Genomic DNA, 14,751 nt, shown 5'->3' on the forward strand with positions numbered 1-14,751 from the left:
ATCTTTGAAGTCCTTCATTATTAAAATGTCAGTAGCAGAAAGAAGGCAGTAAATTAATTTTAGCGGATTTGCAACAATTTTGTCGGCGTCTGCGCCCTTGCGAAAATCGCGAAGCTGCCAACACGAGGAGTCGCGCATTAAAACTGCCCCTCCATTGTTGCTGACGTTGAATTGTTTGGCTTGTTTCAAAAGACTACGGTTCTCAAGTCATGTTGTCTTCAATTCTCTGAATCTATTGGATACTATACTACGGAAACCACTTAATCAATTAGTTATTCAGAAACGTGGCCTAAGTGGGTTCGTGTGTTCGAGTTATCTGCAGATGTGGTGCTTTTACACAACGTATTTACTTCAGGTAGACAGAAAACTCTGAATCTATGGGATACTTTACTATGCAAACGACTTAATCAATTAGTTTCTCAGAAATTTAGCTTTAGTGGGCTGTGTTTGGGTGGATTGGAGGTGTCGTGCTTTCACCTAACGTATTAACTTTATGTAAATAAATAAAAACTCTGACTCTTTTGGGTTCTCTTCTTTGGAAACAACTATATCTATAAGTTACTCAGAAATTTAGCTTGAGTGGGTGTTGTTTCAGTGTACTGCAGATGTGGTGCTTTAACACAACGTATTTACTCTACGCAGCTGGATTTTATAACAGATATATTTTACAACAGATTTTACAATATGTATTATCCTTTTGAAGATGGATGGCTCTAAATCAATAAGTCACCGGGAAAAGTCTGATTTAATTGGTTTCCATACTGTGGAAATCACTTGAACGAGTAGACATCAACATAAATTATTATTTGTTACATATGATACACAATATACATTTTTTGGGCAGAGGCAGAGGCATTTGGAAAAACTACTGACGGACCCGAAATTCGATATGACGAAACACCCTAACCTCCGTAATCGAACTACAGAGCGCGCTGGAAGCGGCGAAGCGCGGCCTGCCTGCCCCGCCGCCTCTCCCGTCCGTTCGCCCATCTAACCTCCACAGCCGTGGCCCAAACACCCTTAAGCTTACACGATAAAATAAAATTTTGACTCACTTTCCCCAGGGCTTGAGAGATTATTTGGTTCCAGGTAGATGTCTTGGCGCGCCGCGCAGGAGCTGGCTTGACGCGACTCATGATGAACGTGTTCTCGGCACGACGTCCCTGGTAGCAAAGACGGGGCTGAAGCTGGCAGCGGGTACCAGACGCCTTTCGGTACCACTACCATGAGAGAGGCTACGTGGTACCAGAGATGGCAAATTCACACGGCGGAAGCGAGGGAACGGGGGCGGCGGTGAGGACGGAGGTGGAGTTGGCAAACGGGGGACGCATCGGAGTCAGAGTCAGCAGAACGCAAGAACGCAGCCGGAACGCAGCGGGTTAGCTCTGGCTGGATAGCAAAACTGAGAAACGAGAAAATGGTGTGTGGGCATTGACATAAGACATGACGATCATGTGGGACCGGAGAAAGAGTTTAGACAGGTTCCGACGAATGGACAGTCGCACTGTGAGGCTTGCCACCAAACTTAAAGAAAGGTTCCGGGTAGGTTCCGCTGGTTCAACGGGCCGGTTAGGTTTGGTTTGTGCGGGGTGGGTGGCCGGAGGAACATAGTTCACTCGGCAGTCTTTAATAAAAAATCCTCTCTCAAGAATGAGGCTTTCTGTGTGCGAGTGGTAATATTTATAAAACTGCACACGCAATGTATTTGCAGTAACGCAACGTAACCTGTCTGTGCCTGTTGGAAACCCTCTCCATATCAAACAATATCCACAAAATGTCATTTTGACCTTGTGTTACCTTTTTGACACATAATTGGGAAAGAATCAATTGTCTTCCTCGTGTGGTCTTCGTGAATCAACAACATTTTAAGTATCACGTGGAATGTCTCGTAACAAATCTCATTGGTCTGTCATATTCTGCTGGACTAACCATTTAAAAAAATATGAAATGATGGAGCTGTGATTCTTTATATTACCTCTTTGTTTGAAAATAAACTCACAATTTTAGATGTTAATTGGCGTGAAATTTATCCTGTTTTCCATGAGTTTTTAACTGTCCTATTCTACAACATTTCCTTGCAGGCTCCTGCAAATCCCATTGGCCTCGAGGCCTTTGCAGCCGCTCTGTGGGAGGCTCGCCTACACCTGCCCGACACCATTTGGAACGAATTAAAGCAAAAACGGAAACCTGACAGCATATTTGTGAAAGCCGCAAAACTGCTCTTTCCAAATCTGAACTCAACAGCTCTTCCGGCGAAAGGGGACACCCTGTACACGAAGTACAAGAAAAAGACAAAAGAAGTTAATGATTTCCTCCAGGTCTAGTTGAACAACAAGTCAGATAATTGTTTCCCAGGAAATATCTAAAAAATAATAATTTTGTTACTCTTTTTCAGAGCAATGAAAGATTAGGAGAGCTGCCTCCTACTCCAGAAGTTCCTCAACTGCCTATTATTAATATCAATTATCCAGAAGCCATTGCAAACCAGCAATACATTGGGAATGTCTTGGTAAGCTGGTAAAACTTGCAGAGATTGTGGAATTTCGTGCCTGTGGCACTCTTGGCTTTTACTTATTTTGTCTCTTTATATTTTGTCGAGGTCTAGTCAAACAACAAGTCAAATAGTTGTTTCTACGGTAATATTTTTATAAAAATAATTTTGTTACTCTCTTTCAGAGCAATGAAAGATTAGGAGAGCTGCCTCCTACTCCAGAAGTTCCTCAACTGCCTATTATTAATATCAATTATCCAGAAGCCATTGCAAACCAGCAATACATTGGGAATGTCTTGGTAAGCTGGCAAAACTTGCAGAGATTGTAGAATTTCGTGCCTGTGGCACTCTTGGCTTTCACTTATTTTGTCTCTTTATATTTTGTCGAGGTCTAGTCAAACAACAAGTCAAATAATTGTTTCTGCGGTAATATTTTTATTAAAATAATTTTGTTACTCTCTTTCAGAGCAATGAAAGATTAAGAGAGCTGCCTCCTACTCCAGAAGTTCCTCAACTGCCTATTATTAATATCAATAATCCAGAAGCCATTGCAAACCAGCAATACATTGGGAATGTCTTGGTAAGCTGGCAAAACTTGCATAGATTGTGGAATTTCGTGCCTGTGGCACTCTTGGCTTTTACTTATTTTGTTTGTTTATATCCTACAGACACTGAATGGCTATAACCAGGAAGTAGAAGAGGGAATCATCCAGATACAGGTGAGGCATGTTCCGTTTCATCGTCATTTTTTATCAAAGTTTGCACTTAATGTTTCATTATTGTACATTTAAAGTTGTACCCATGGCTGCTTTTGAGACCTGATTATTTTACCTGCGTGGGAAACAAATATCACAGAATGGAACCCTCCTTCAGTCAGTAAAAGACTAGTGTTTCTTTGAAATTAATAAAAATTCGTCAACCAAATGTAACTCCTTGTCACGTAGCCATTTTAACAGCTTTCAAACAAGCTAGGGCCCGCCCTTCCGTCGAACCGAGTTGCCAGCTCCGCTTCGCTGCGCCGGCAACTCGGTTCGACAGGGGGCCGGCCCAGCTTGGCCTGCCGGCGGCCTTTCATCGGGCCTTTGGCCCTCGCATCAGACCCAACTTGGCCAGTCGAAGGCCCGGGCCTTCGGCCCGCTCGCATCACACACCCCGTGAGCGGGTAAAGCACAGTTATCGATGTACCATCGTGACTTAGGCCCGCCCTTCTATTCACAATATGCAATAGTCCTTACACTTTTTACTCCAACTGTCCTTAGAATATGCCCATTTCATTTGTCTCTTCGCCCTCATTCCGAAAATACCCATATTTGCCATGCTACTGCAACTCCTCGCAATAGAGGCACAGCAGGAGCGCAAAACGAGTCCGTCGCACTTTTCCCCATAACTCATGAAGGCGGGCTCCTGGACCCCCCTTCCGACCCCTCGTTGAAGAGGCCTTGCCAAGACCTATCCAAAACTTAAGTAAAAATTTTCAGTCGGTCGACCCCTTTTTTTCAAGATCCTGATGTGACTAATAGACGAAGTCGGGCTCCTGGACCCCCTTTCCGACCCCTCGTTGAAAAGGTCTTGCTGAGACCAATCGAAATCTGCAATAATTTTTTTTAGTCGGTCGACCCCCTTTTTTGAAGATCCTGATCTGGCCAACTCGTAAAAGCGGCCGATGGGGTCGGGACCAGGTCCATTCATCTTGTCTCGTCGCCCTGATTCCAAAAATACCCCTATGTGCCCTGCTAGCACCAATAATGGCGGAAATCCCCCTCCCGCTCATGTAAACCATGATGCACCTGCAGCAGCCCTTGTGCGACCCGGACGGGATTTGCACCACCGGATTATTTGTTTGGACGGTACTCCTGAAGTACCCTCCAAATCTGGTTACTCTAGCTCAACTCCTTCCTTGTACACAGACGCCAACAACAACAACAACAACTACAACAACAACAACAACAACACACAGACACAAAGGCAAATGCATAGGCCCTCCCCCTATTTTTTGAATAGAAGGGCGGGCCAAAAAGTCTTGTTGTCACTGATTTGCATGGCTGTTCTTGAGACCTAATATTCTTTACATCCCTGTTTCAGTCACCTTGGACTTCACTTGGTCTGTTTTTGGCCCGCCCTTCTATTCAAAAAATAGGGGGAGGGCCTATGCATTTGCCTTTGTGTCTGTGTGTTGTTGTTGTTGTTGTTGTTGTTGGCGTCTGTGTGCAAGGAAGGAGTTGAGCTAGAGTAACCAGATTTGGAGGGTACTTCAGGAGTACCGTCCAAACAAATAATCCAGTGGTGCAAATCCCGTCCGGGTCGCACAAGGGCTGCTGCAGGTGCATCATGGTTTACATGAGCGGGAGGGGGATTTCCGCCATTATTGGTGCTAGCAGGGCACATAGGGGTATTTTTGGAATCGGGGCGACGAGACAAGATGAATGGACCTGGTCCCGACCCCATCGGCCGCTTTTACAAGTTGCCCAGATCAGGATCTTCAAAAAAGGGGGTCGACCGACTAAAAAAATTTATTGCAGATTTCGATTGGTCTCAGCAAGACCTTTTCAACGAGGGGTCGGAAAGGGGGTCCAGGAGCCCGACTTCGTCTATTAGTCACATCAGGATCTTGAAAAAAGGGGATCGACCGACTGAAAATTTTTACTTAAGTTTTGGATAGGTCTTGGCAAGACCTCTTCAACGAGGGGTCGGAAGGGGGGTCCAGGAGCCCGCCTTCATGAGTTATGGGAAAAAGTGCGACGGACTCGTTTTGCGCTCCTGCTGTGCCTCTATTGCAAGGAGTTGCAGTGGCATGGCAAATATGGGTATTTTCGGAATGAGGGCGAAGAGACAAACGAAATGGGCATATTCTAAGGACAGTTGGAGTAAAAAGTGTAAGGACTATGCATATTGTGAATAGAAGGGCGGGCCTAAGTCACGATGGTACATCGATAACTTTGCTTTACCCGCTCACGGTGTGGGTGATGTGAGCGGGCCGAAGGCCCGGGCCTTCGACTGGCCAAGTTGGGTCTGATGCGAGGGCCGAAGGCCCGAGAAAAGGCCGCCGGCAGGCCAAGCTGGGCCGGCCCCCTGTCGAACCGAGTTGCCGGCGCAGCGAAGCGGAGCTGGCAATTCGGTTCGACGGAAGGGCGGGCCCTAGCTTGTTTTCCTTTCAGGACTTTGAACACTTTGATGTCTTGCCTAGTACTGAAGCAAATCAATGGCCCTTGGTCAATAATAATAATAATAATAAAGTTGTTCCAGACCAATTCATTGGGAATTTCGTGGTAAGCTGGTGAAACTTGAAGAGATTGTAATGTCCTGCCCCTGTCACTGTTGGCCTGTACTTATTTAGTCTCTTCATATTCTTCAGGTACAGAATGCGCACGAGGGAATCATCCAGACACAGGTGAGGCGTCTTCAGTTTCTTCTTCATTTTTATCAAAGTTTGCCCCTTCAACGTTTCATCATAATATTTGCAAGTGGGCTTTAAAAAAATTCCTCTAATTTACAACCTTGGCCTTTTATTAGGCCAAGTGTGATGAGTTCCAAAAATGAAATTCAACCCAAAATATTTATTTGTGTTTGAGAAATGTCACATTTTAGTGTATTTTAGAGCGTTACCAAAACAACCTTCCTGCATCTTTCATTGGGACGGAAAATCTTGAAAATTATTTTGAAAATTCTTAAGATGTACTGTACATATTTTAGTGAGGAAATTTTCAAATTCAGCTTTTGCCTCATGTTAAACATGTTTGCATGTTAATCATTTTAAAAAGCGCAATTTTTGCCCTTTTCCAAACTATTTATGTGCCTTTTCCCAAAAGTAGGCTCGATATTGAGAAATCTCTTTAACATTTCTCGACTTGTCATCAAAGAATAAATTCCAAGCAAGACGACTCATGTATGTGTGTACTAGGAACGCAGGAAGTCTTTCTATGACAAACTTCTATGTCGATCATATATGGCAGTGAAGTGAAGCGCATTAGCCTAGACACAACTGACGTTAACGTATTATTTCTATCCAAATGATAAAGAAACTACCCACTTAATTTTAAGGTTAAAACCCCTGAATCTGAAACCTTCCATGCACATTTTAAGCTTAAAACATTGAAGAAACTATCTTAGTCAATTTTGCCCTTTTTTCGCCAGGGTCCCCCCTTAAATGTTGCTCTTGACCATCGCCTGATTTGTTAAACATGCGTTGTTAACAGATATCACAGAACAGAACCCTCCTTCAGTCACCTTGGATTTACTTAGTCTTCTTTTCCCTTTCAGAACTATGAAGAAATAGTGACCGATCTGCTTCTTGGAGAAGAAAATCAACAATCCACTGTAAATAACAATATTCCTGAGAAAGTACTTCAGTATTTAATTTGTTTAAGAAGCACATGAGTGTTAAATAGGGGCAGAAGAAGGCGCCACGGCTGCCACAGTAGTCCGGCTAAAACATGCGGGACACTGTGGTGGTCATGCCATTTGCAGTTATGATTATCATAGCAGTGTGCACATATTGTTCAATTTTGCAAAGTTTCCAGTCTATGGATTTCAGTTTTCGCCCTCAGATTAGCATGGCTCAGACATACTTGTGGGACGTACAATGTGCAGTTATTGTTTTGTTTTAGTAAATAATAAATAATTTTTCTATGACATGTGAAGCGCTATGAGAGGGTCCTCTGATACATTTCCCTACAGAAACGTCCACCTCCTTTTCAAAAGGTAAAAAAACTTCATGAAAAGAAGTCTTCTGTGTATGGAATGTAAATGATAATAATTTTTCATGATTTTCCCAGTAACTCTAGTGGGGTTATAAAACTTTTTCTGTCTATCTGTCAGCAATACTCCTCCTGCACACAGCCCACTTGAGCTAAATTTCTGTGTAACCAATTGATTCAGTGGTTTTCATAGTATAGTAAACAAACGATTCAGAGTTTTCTATTTACATAGAAAATACAAAATCCTGAGTTTTATCCAGTCAACTCAATCAAAGCCCACTAAAGCTAAATTTCTGAGTAACTTATTGTTTTAGTGGTTTCCATAGTAAAGTATCCTTAAGATTCAGAGTTTTTCGTCTACTTGGATTAAATACGATACGTAGAAGCACCACATGCGCAGATAACTCGCTAGCAGCTAAAAGCGTCTACATGGATAAAAACGTAGGGATGGAGTAAATACGTAGGATAGTACCCAAAGATTCAGAGTTTCCCGTCTACATGGAGTAAATACGTTGTGTAAAAGCACCACCTCTGCAGTCAACTCAATCACAGCCCACTAAAGCTAAATTTCTGAGTGTTTTATCAAATTGATTCAGAGTTTCCAGTCTACATGGAGACCTGTTTTGTAAAGACTGCATTATTATCCCTATCGTTGAGAAGTAAGCTTTGGCCTTGAGCTTGAGCTTGCCCCCTCCCCAGGCCTGTGCCGCACTCCACCCCTCCGCCTTCCCCTACTCACAGCTCTACCGCACTCTTCCTCTCCCCGCACCGTCGCCTCAAGCCCTTCCCTTCCCTCCGAATATGATTCACCCACATACTGCCACAGCAGCTCTCGCCTTGTTTTGACTACGTCTTTATTTCCTTCCGCCACTGGCCTCTGCTCCCCTCCCCGCGCCCCCCGGCCTGGCGCCGTACACTCTAGAGTTCTTACGGATTACTTCATCCGTATTACAAACAAATTCATCCGTACCTTACAAACATTTTTGCGCAAGCGTAATACGGATAGCCTGATTTGTAACATACGGATGGCTTTGTCCGTAACAGATGTAGCTTTGTAACTACGGATAGTCTTACAGAATCCAAAGTAATTGCATTCATCGACACTCGTTATACAAACAGAATTCATAAATTACTCGTTGCCATACTGAGCGGAAACAGATAAGCAGTATATTATACTTTTTAATGCCAATTATCTTTTTTATGCACTAGCAAGCACTTTTACTTTTATTTGGCACATAATAGAGCTATTGATTGAGTTACTTGCTGATACGATAGACACACTGCAACCCCAAGTGTAGGACAAGTACGCACTATTTAGTGCGTACCAAAATGTCCTACGCTTGGAAGCGTAGACCAGCATGTCCTACGCTTGGAAGCGTAGGACAGCTTGTGGTCTACGCTTGGAAGCGTAGGACAGCTTGTGGTCTACGCTTGGAAGTGTAGGACACAATTTGTCCTACGTTTGAGTGCAAGGCACTCCAATCAAACACACATACTATCATACAGCAACGGTGTTTTGTTTGTTTTTGCCTTCACTGTCATGTAAGCCACAAACATAACTTATCAGGCTTACTAGAAATTAATACTCATTATTATTTTTCTGACTGTTGCTTTGAAACCTTCCACAAACAAGGTAACAGAGACGTCAACAAAGCACTTGTCTGGAGGTTTGGATCCATATGACCAATACAGATGATCAGAGAATGAAGAAGGAAAAGAAACAAAGGGAAAGAGCACTTACATTATGTCAGGTGTAAAGTCCAAGTACTAGGGAAGCATGCTGGCGGCTGAATCCAAAGTGAAAACGATAGGGTGCTTGATGCCAAAGCCCAGCTGGCGTCTGCAGCACTGCGAGCCGCGAGCCTAGCCTAGGCCGGCTAACCCTGTGGTCCAGGTTGGTAAGCACTCAGTCCGGTTCCTGCATCCTCGGGCTGATTCTCACGACGTTCCATGTCGAACCCGGCACTGTTCCAAGTTCACACTCGAGCTGTGTCCAAAAATCACTCACACGACACAAAGATTTCCACATTTCTACCCGAGCGAGTTACGAAAACGAAGTTTCAAATCACAACAACACAGCACACGGCAGTCAATTTTTTTTTTGTTTCTGCTGCTGATGACCAGAGGATGAGAAATTTATTGTTGCGCCACTGCGCTAAATTTCTCATCTAACGCAGCGCAGAACAGCGCGGGTTTTCGAAACCTGTAGTAACGGCTCAAAATGGCTTCGACGTCCGACCTAACTGGCACTTTCCTGGTGAAATTTGGCCCAAGAATAAAGAAGATTGAAGTGAATTGCAACATCACTCCATTTAGAAGCAGTTTGGAAAGTACCATTCGACGAGCAATGATGGGAGACCCCATGCTAAAGACCCATGCTCTCAAAGGGTTCTTCCTGACTCAACCTGATGTTACCTCCAACTTTGACATCGAAATTGACGATTCTACCGAGTTTTGGCAGGTAGACACGGATCGTCCTATTGAGCTGATGTTGCACAGCACATCAAACTTTGTGAGTATGTCGAAGGGTACAATGATATCTGCAGGCTGATTGCAAGCACTGCTTTCCTTGCTCTGTCTCTCTCTCTCGCACTCATGGGGCGTCGCGTATGGGTGCGACAGAGACAGACAGACTGAAGCATTTTAAAGGTTTTTCTGCAGGCTTCTGTGTTTCCTATTATCTCCTAGCACTTTTAAATCAAGAAATGTGAAAACAAGTTAGCTATTAGTTTATTTACTTTTACTTGTGCAATGCTATATCAATTCTTTTCTGCTTGAAGGAAATTCCATCAGTGCCTCCCAACGGAGCCCAGAGTCATCCAAACCGTTGCCAGTCGAACCAGCCTGCGCAGACCAAGGCTCAAGTTGCAACCGTTCCACATAAAGTAGCGGAATATTTGGAAAATATAGGTAAGATTTAGCTGTTGTTTGTGACACAATAAGGAAGACTTAAGTTTTTTATATGCAATTAATTATGTTTTAATACAGGTATGAACGTCCACATAACACCTACTGAGACACCTGTTGTTGAAGCACTGGTTGAGACTGAAGCTGAAGCAACAACACCAAAATGGTGAGAACAAGTAATATTTTGGTAAACACGTACACTAAGCCATAAATAGATCTTATTTGCTCCAAAGAAACTTTATAGCCTGACAATTTGAGCAATCATAAAAATATATCAGATATAAAAACAGAAGTATTGTGTTGTCAAATATTTTTAAAAGTGGCATGAGTTCCTCAAAATAAAATTAAATTACAAGTCTTATGAAGTAAAAGTAAAGTCATTTCACAATTATAAAACTGACATAAAATTGAACTAGCTTAAAATGAATATTTATGTCACAAGTTACACAACTTTCAAGTGACATCAATTCTTTCTTAAAAATGTTAATTGCACAGATCTGATATGCATTTTAGTCAACATTCTTAAGTCCAAAGTCAGGACAATGTTCCCCTTAGCTATGTATAAATTATGTTTTAATGAGCACTGAAGTTTACTATCTTTCAATGTTTGTATTCAGCAGCAGCAAGCAACAGAGGCATGAGAGTCACCAGAAAGATATTATTCTTTCAAGTCCACCGGCTAGAAGGTATGTGTAAGCAGTGATAACCTGCTTTTTCTAAAATGCGAGCTTATCTCAAAATTTTCTCAATCATTGTCTTCAGGGGCAAGAAGAGAAGGTCTGAGCCTGAATCACCAGAATCTCCAGTAGGAGAGTATTTGGAGAAGGTCTTGAAAAGGAGAGAGGCACTCAAAGAACTTGCAAATCAACTCGTACCGAAAGAGGCACCAAAGCTACGATCTGTAACAAAGAAGCAAGAGAAAAAGAAAGGTTATCCACTTTGCAATGAGTTACTTTTCATAATTTTACAACTCTTGAAAGTGTCAATGTAACTGCTTTGATTCCGTTCCCAGGAAAAGAGAATATTGAAAGGCGGATCATGCCCAAGAGAGCAGCGAAAGATAAGCCCAAAGACTCGACAGATGAGACAGAACCCGAAACAGATAAGGCAGGTCCGGAAGAAAGTTCCAGCACTGGTGAGGTCCCACAAGCTTCGCAAGGTCCACTATCAACTAACACAAAGAGAGTAGTTCAGGTAAGTTACAGAACTACCTTTTCTGATAATAATAATCTAATAATAACAACAATAATTCACTGCCTGCTAATTTATTACAGCTTAGAGTTGTAGGGAATTTTCATAAACTAAAGGTAAGTTGCAGTTGCATTGGACATTCTATATAAGTAGAAGTAAAATTACAAATAACTATTTTTGCATTGTGCCTGCAGGATAATAGGCCCATTGGGAAATGGATAACGAGATCTACCCCCCTGCCCCCATTTCCAAAGAAGTTAAAACAGAGTTTCGAAAGTGGCATCTATGATACCAGAGCACTTAACAAATTTTTGAAAGACCATGTGGAAAATGTCACTGGAGTAACTTCAATAACAAAGGGTGAATACAAAATACTTGGGGAGCAAGTTTCAAACAGATTTAAAGCTATGAAATTAATAAATGCTGAAGGATACTCGGTGAGCAATTTCTAGTATCTGGATAAAATTAAATGATAACTTTTCATGGTAAACTAATTTTTTCTTTTTCTACAGCTAAAAGTAAAGAAGAAACTCAGTGACTGCTTCAGAAATGCTAGATACTATCCGAAGAAAAAGGCGAGGAGGGTAGCGAAGAGAAAAGCGAAGAGAGCAGCAGCAGCACTGAATGTGTCACTTGAAGAAACGTAAACTATTTTCTATTACATTTTGACAAACATTGCAAATTGATTAAAACTATAAATTTTTTTTACCTTAATCTGTGCACTTCTTTGCTCCAGGCTTGACGATACAGCTGAAGATGATGCAGAACCACAAGATGAGGTAGAACCACAAGATGATGCAGACATGATTCTTCAAAAACCTGTGGTCAACAAACAAAGTGTAAAGATGTGTATTACTAAATCAACCAAAAGGATTCCTTTCATAAAAACCCATGCAGTGCAGGTGGTGCTGAATAAATACCCATATCTAAAGGAAGCTGATTTGGTAAGAAGTAACCAGAACTTTAAACTTAGGATTTAAACTCCTACACAAACTGAAATACAATCTAATCTTTCCTGTTGCAGCTAATTTATGAATACAGCACAAGGGTGCCAATGCCTCTGGATATGTTAGAGGAACATTATGCTAAATACATCCCTTCACTATCACATATTTTAAACGAAGCTTTACCCTCACATGATGACGAGCAAGCCAAACTTATGCTTTTCAAAAAACTGGAAGACTACTTCTCAGGAGGAGAGAACCATATACCTTCAATTCAATTTTGTGAAGTAAGTTTTAATTAGCTGCAGCTCTCAAATTTAGTGTTATCCAGTGTAAAGGATTGAAGCTCTAAGAAATATTTTGTTATCAACAGGCATCAAACCGGAATGCTGTACCATTAAATTCAATACCAAAAGGCCAAGCTCCAGCCCTGGTAATACTCAAGGATGACACCAAACTGCTGAGGAGTGCAACATTGATATTTGATGGTGGCATTCTTACAACAGCAAGCAATCCATCAGCCTTTGATTGCATAACTTTATTGATGGCAGGATATTGGGTATTTGACCTGGATTACCCGAACCCTTATAAGCAGCATATGGAATCCATAGAGGCTTTACTACATGACAGTGTAAAAGATAGAGCAAAAGAAGTAGCAAGATTTTCAAAAATGGATGAATTTTTTAGGAAATTAACAATTGCAATTACTTTACAATAATTTTTTCTACTCTAATAGAGACAAATTGTGTACCTGATAAAATAATAAGATTTGTGATCAAATATTTCAAATGGAACATATAAACCGTTCCAGAACAAGTGAGCCCTCTGCAAAAATATTTTGGACTTACAGTTTATCACTTTATTGATTGTCATCTTTACATGAAGGCTTTGGTAAGATGGACAGTTGGAGAGATGCCAGTCTAAAGTAAAGAAAACAAAAAGGGTTTGTTACATTAAATTACAATCCAAATGCAATCAAATCAAATGATATTACTTATAATTTAAACTTCTTACATGTAATCAAACACTCCATGTTTCCAACACGTTAAAATAATCAACTCAGGAACAGTATATTGTTGGAAACCATTGTAAAAATTCTATGATTTCTGAAAAAAAAATTCAAAACAGGAAAAATATTGAAATAAATGAATATTAGATTTATATTTCTTGTATGTCTATTTTAATTACCTTAAGTGATGAGAGGCAAAAGTCATTTAAAAGAAACCATGTCACAGCTTTCCACACTGAAATATGCTACATTTGAAGAATTCGGGCAAAGTGAACATTGCTCAAATGACCAGACAAGACACCTGTAAGTAAGAATTTATAAATGACCAGACAACACACTTGTAAGTAAGAAATTATGTTTGATATAAAATAACCTGTCATGCAATTCATAGAATAGAGAAAACCAGATATCTTCTCATCAAAATATTCCTTGGTATTCCAGAAGTACTACTATTCCATGTATGAAGAACCAAATTAGCTGAAACAAAAAACACAATTACTTATGAGCAATCTTGCACTTCTAACAACATCAAATGTATAACATTTGTTAATATTGTAATAATTACCTTAGGGAGAGAGGTCCATTTGGAGATTATCCCTAGAACAGCCCAACAAAGAAAAAAGGGAGTTGATCAAATCATTTATTCTTGGAGCACACAACTATCATTGAGGGCAACCTGTAAATATAAGAGACAAAAGACCATCTTATTTGTAAGTAATTTATGTTCATCACAAAATGACCAATTTTAGGGCATACCTTATTGAAACATGTCCTATGCAACAATATCCCCTGAACTGCCAGACACAAGAAAAGATTTTGTATTGTTGATGCCAAAATGCACATCAAATCTGGCAATAGGAAACTGCATGTTGAGGTCTGACAACCGAATGCACTCAGTAGCATGATCTCTTCCTTGAATCTGAAAGGCATTCAGCTGTGTCAGATGGTTTACTCTCAGCTTGTTGAGTAGAAAGACCATTTCTTCACTGATGAGAAAAATCTTGTTGATTATTCCAAACCCAGGAACTCCATTGCTTGGGAGTGAAATTACAACATCCTTTTTCCAGGTCCTTCCATGCTTCTTGAAAAGGCTAACATCAGAGACATCAACATTTGAGTCAAAATCAGGAAATGCTGTACAAATGACTTCTTTCTCTGGCAAAGATGAAAGTTTAACCAGTGGACTCTTTCTGATCGTATCCCCTTCATAGAGAAAAGTGCCATCAGCTCTACCATCCATGATCTCTGCGTTCCTTGCACACAAATGCCTGCAGGCCAGAGAAAATTCTATGTTCTTCATATTGTTGATGATATCTACTAGCCTAGTAAATTCTCGATGCATACCTTCATATCTAAAGCAGCCCTGTTGTCGGAGAGGCCCATGGAGGGTAATTTGAAGTCTCAGGTGTTTCAAAGAATGCAATTTCAGAGTCTTGTATTGTGGATAGAGTCGAACAAATTTCTCTCCGAATGAAATGATTGCGCTATCCAAGTCATCCATATCCTTATCAGAGA

General features: G+C 41.1%; 1 protein-coding gene and 1 long non-coding RNA gene across 2 annotated transcripts; one reads left to right on the forward strand and one right to left on the reverse strand.

Annotated features, from left to right (window-relative positions):
- The first annotated feature begins 9,406 nt into the window (after positions 1 to 9,406).
- LOC117647890 lies at positions 9,407 to 12,883 on the forward strand. The gene is made up of 13 exons (XM_034389864.1): positions 9,407 to 9,697; positions 9,966 to 10,095; positions 10,174 to 10,258; positions 10,710 to 10,778; positions 10,855 to 11,021; positions 11,105 to 11,286; positions 11,367 to 11,399; positions 11,478 to 11,720; positions 11,796 to 11,926; positions 12,020 to 12,227; positions 12,308 to 12,514; positions 12,601 to 12,840; positions 12,872 to 12,883. The coding sequence occupies exons 1-13, from the start codon at positions 9,407 to 9,409 to the stop codon at positions 12,881 to 12,883; spliced, it is 1,998 nt and encodes a 665-aa protein (XP_034245755.1).
- Positions 12,884 to 12,904: 21 nt separating this feature from the next.
- On the reverse strand, positions 12,905 to 13,535 carry LOC117648119. Its single transcript, XR_004587858.1, has 3 exons — positions 13,416 to 13,535; positions 13,242 to 13,333; positions 12,905 to 13,147 (listed from the first exon to the last, which is right to left on the reverse strand). It is a non-coding gene; the product is annotated as an uncharacterized LOC117648119 (long non-coding RNA).
- Between the last annotated feature and the right edge of the window lie 1,216 nt (positions 13,536 to 14,751).

This window comes from Thrips palmi, unplaced genomic scaffold (assembly GCF_012932325.1).
Source record: "Thrips palmi isolate BJ-2018 unplaced genomic scaffold, TpBJ-2018v1 HiC_scaffold_3, whole genome shotgun sequence".
NCBI classification, from domain to species: domain Eukaryota; kingdom Metazoa; phylum Arthropoda; class Insecta; order Thysanoptera; family Thripidae; genus Thrips; species Thrips palmi.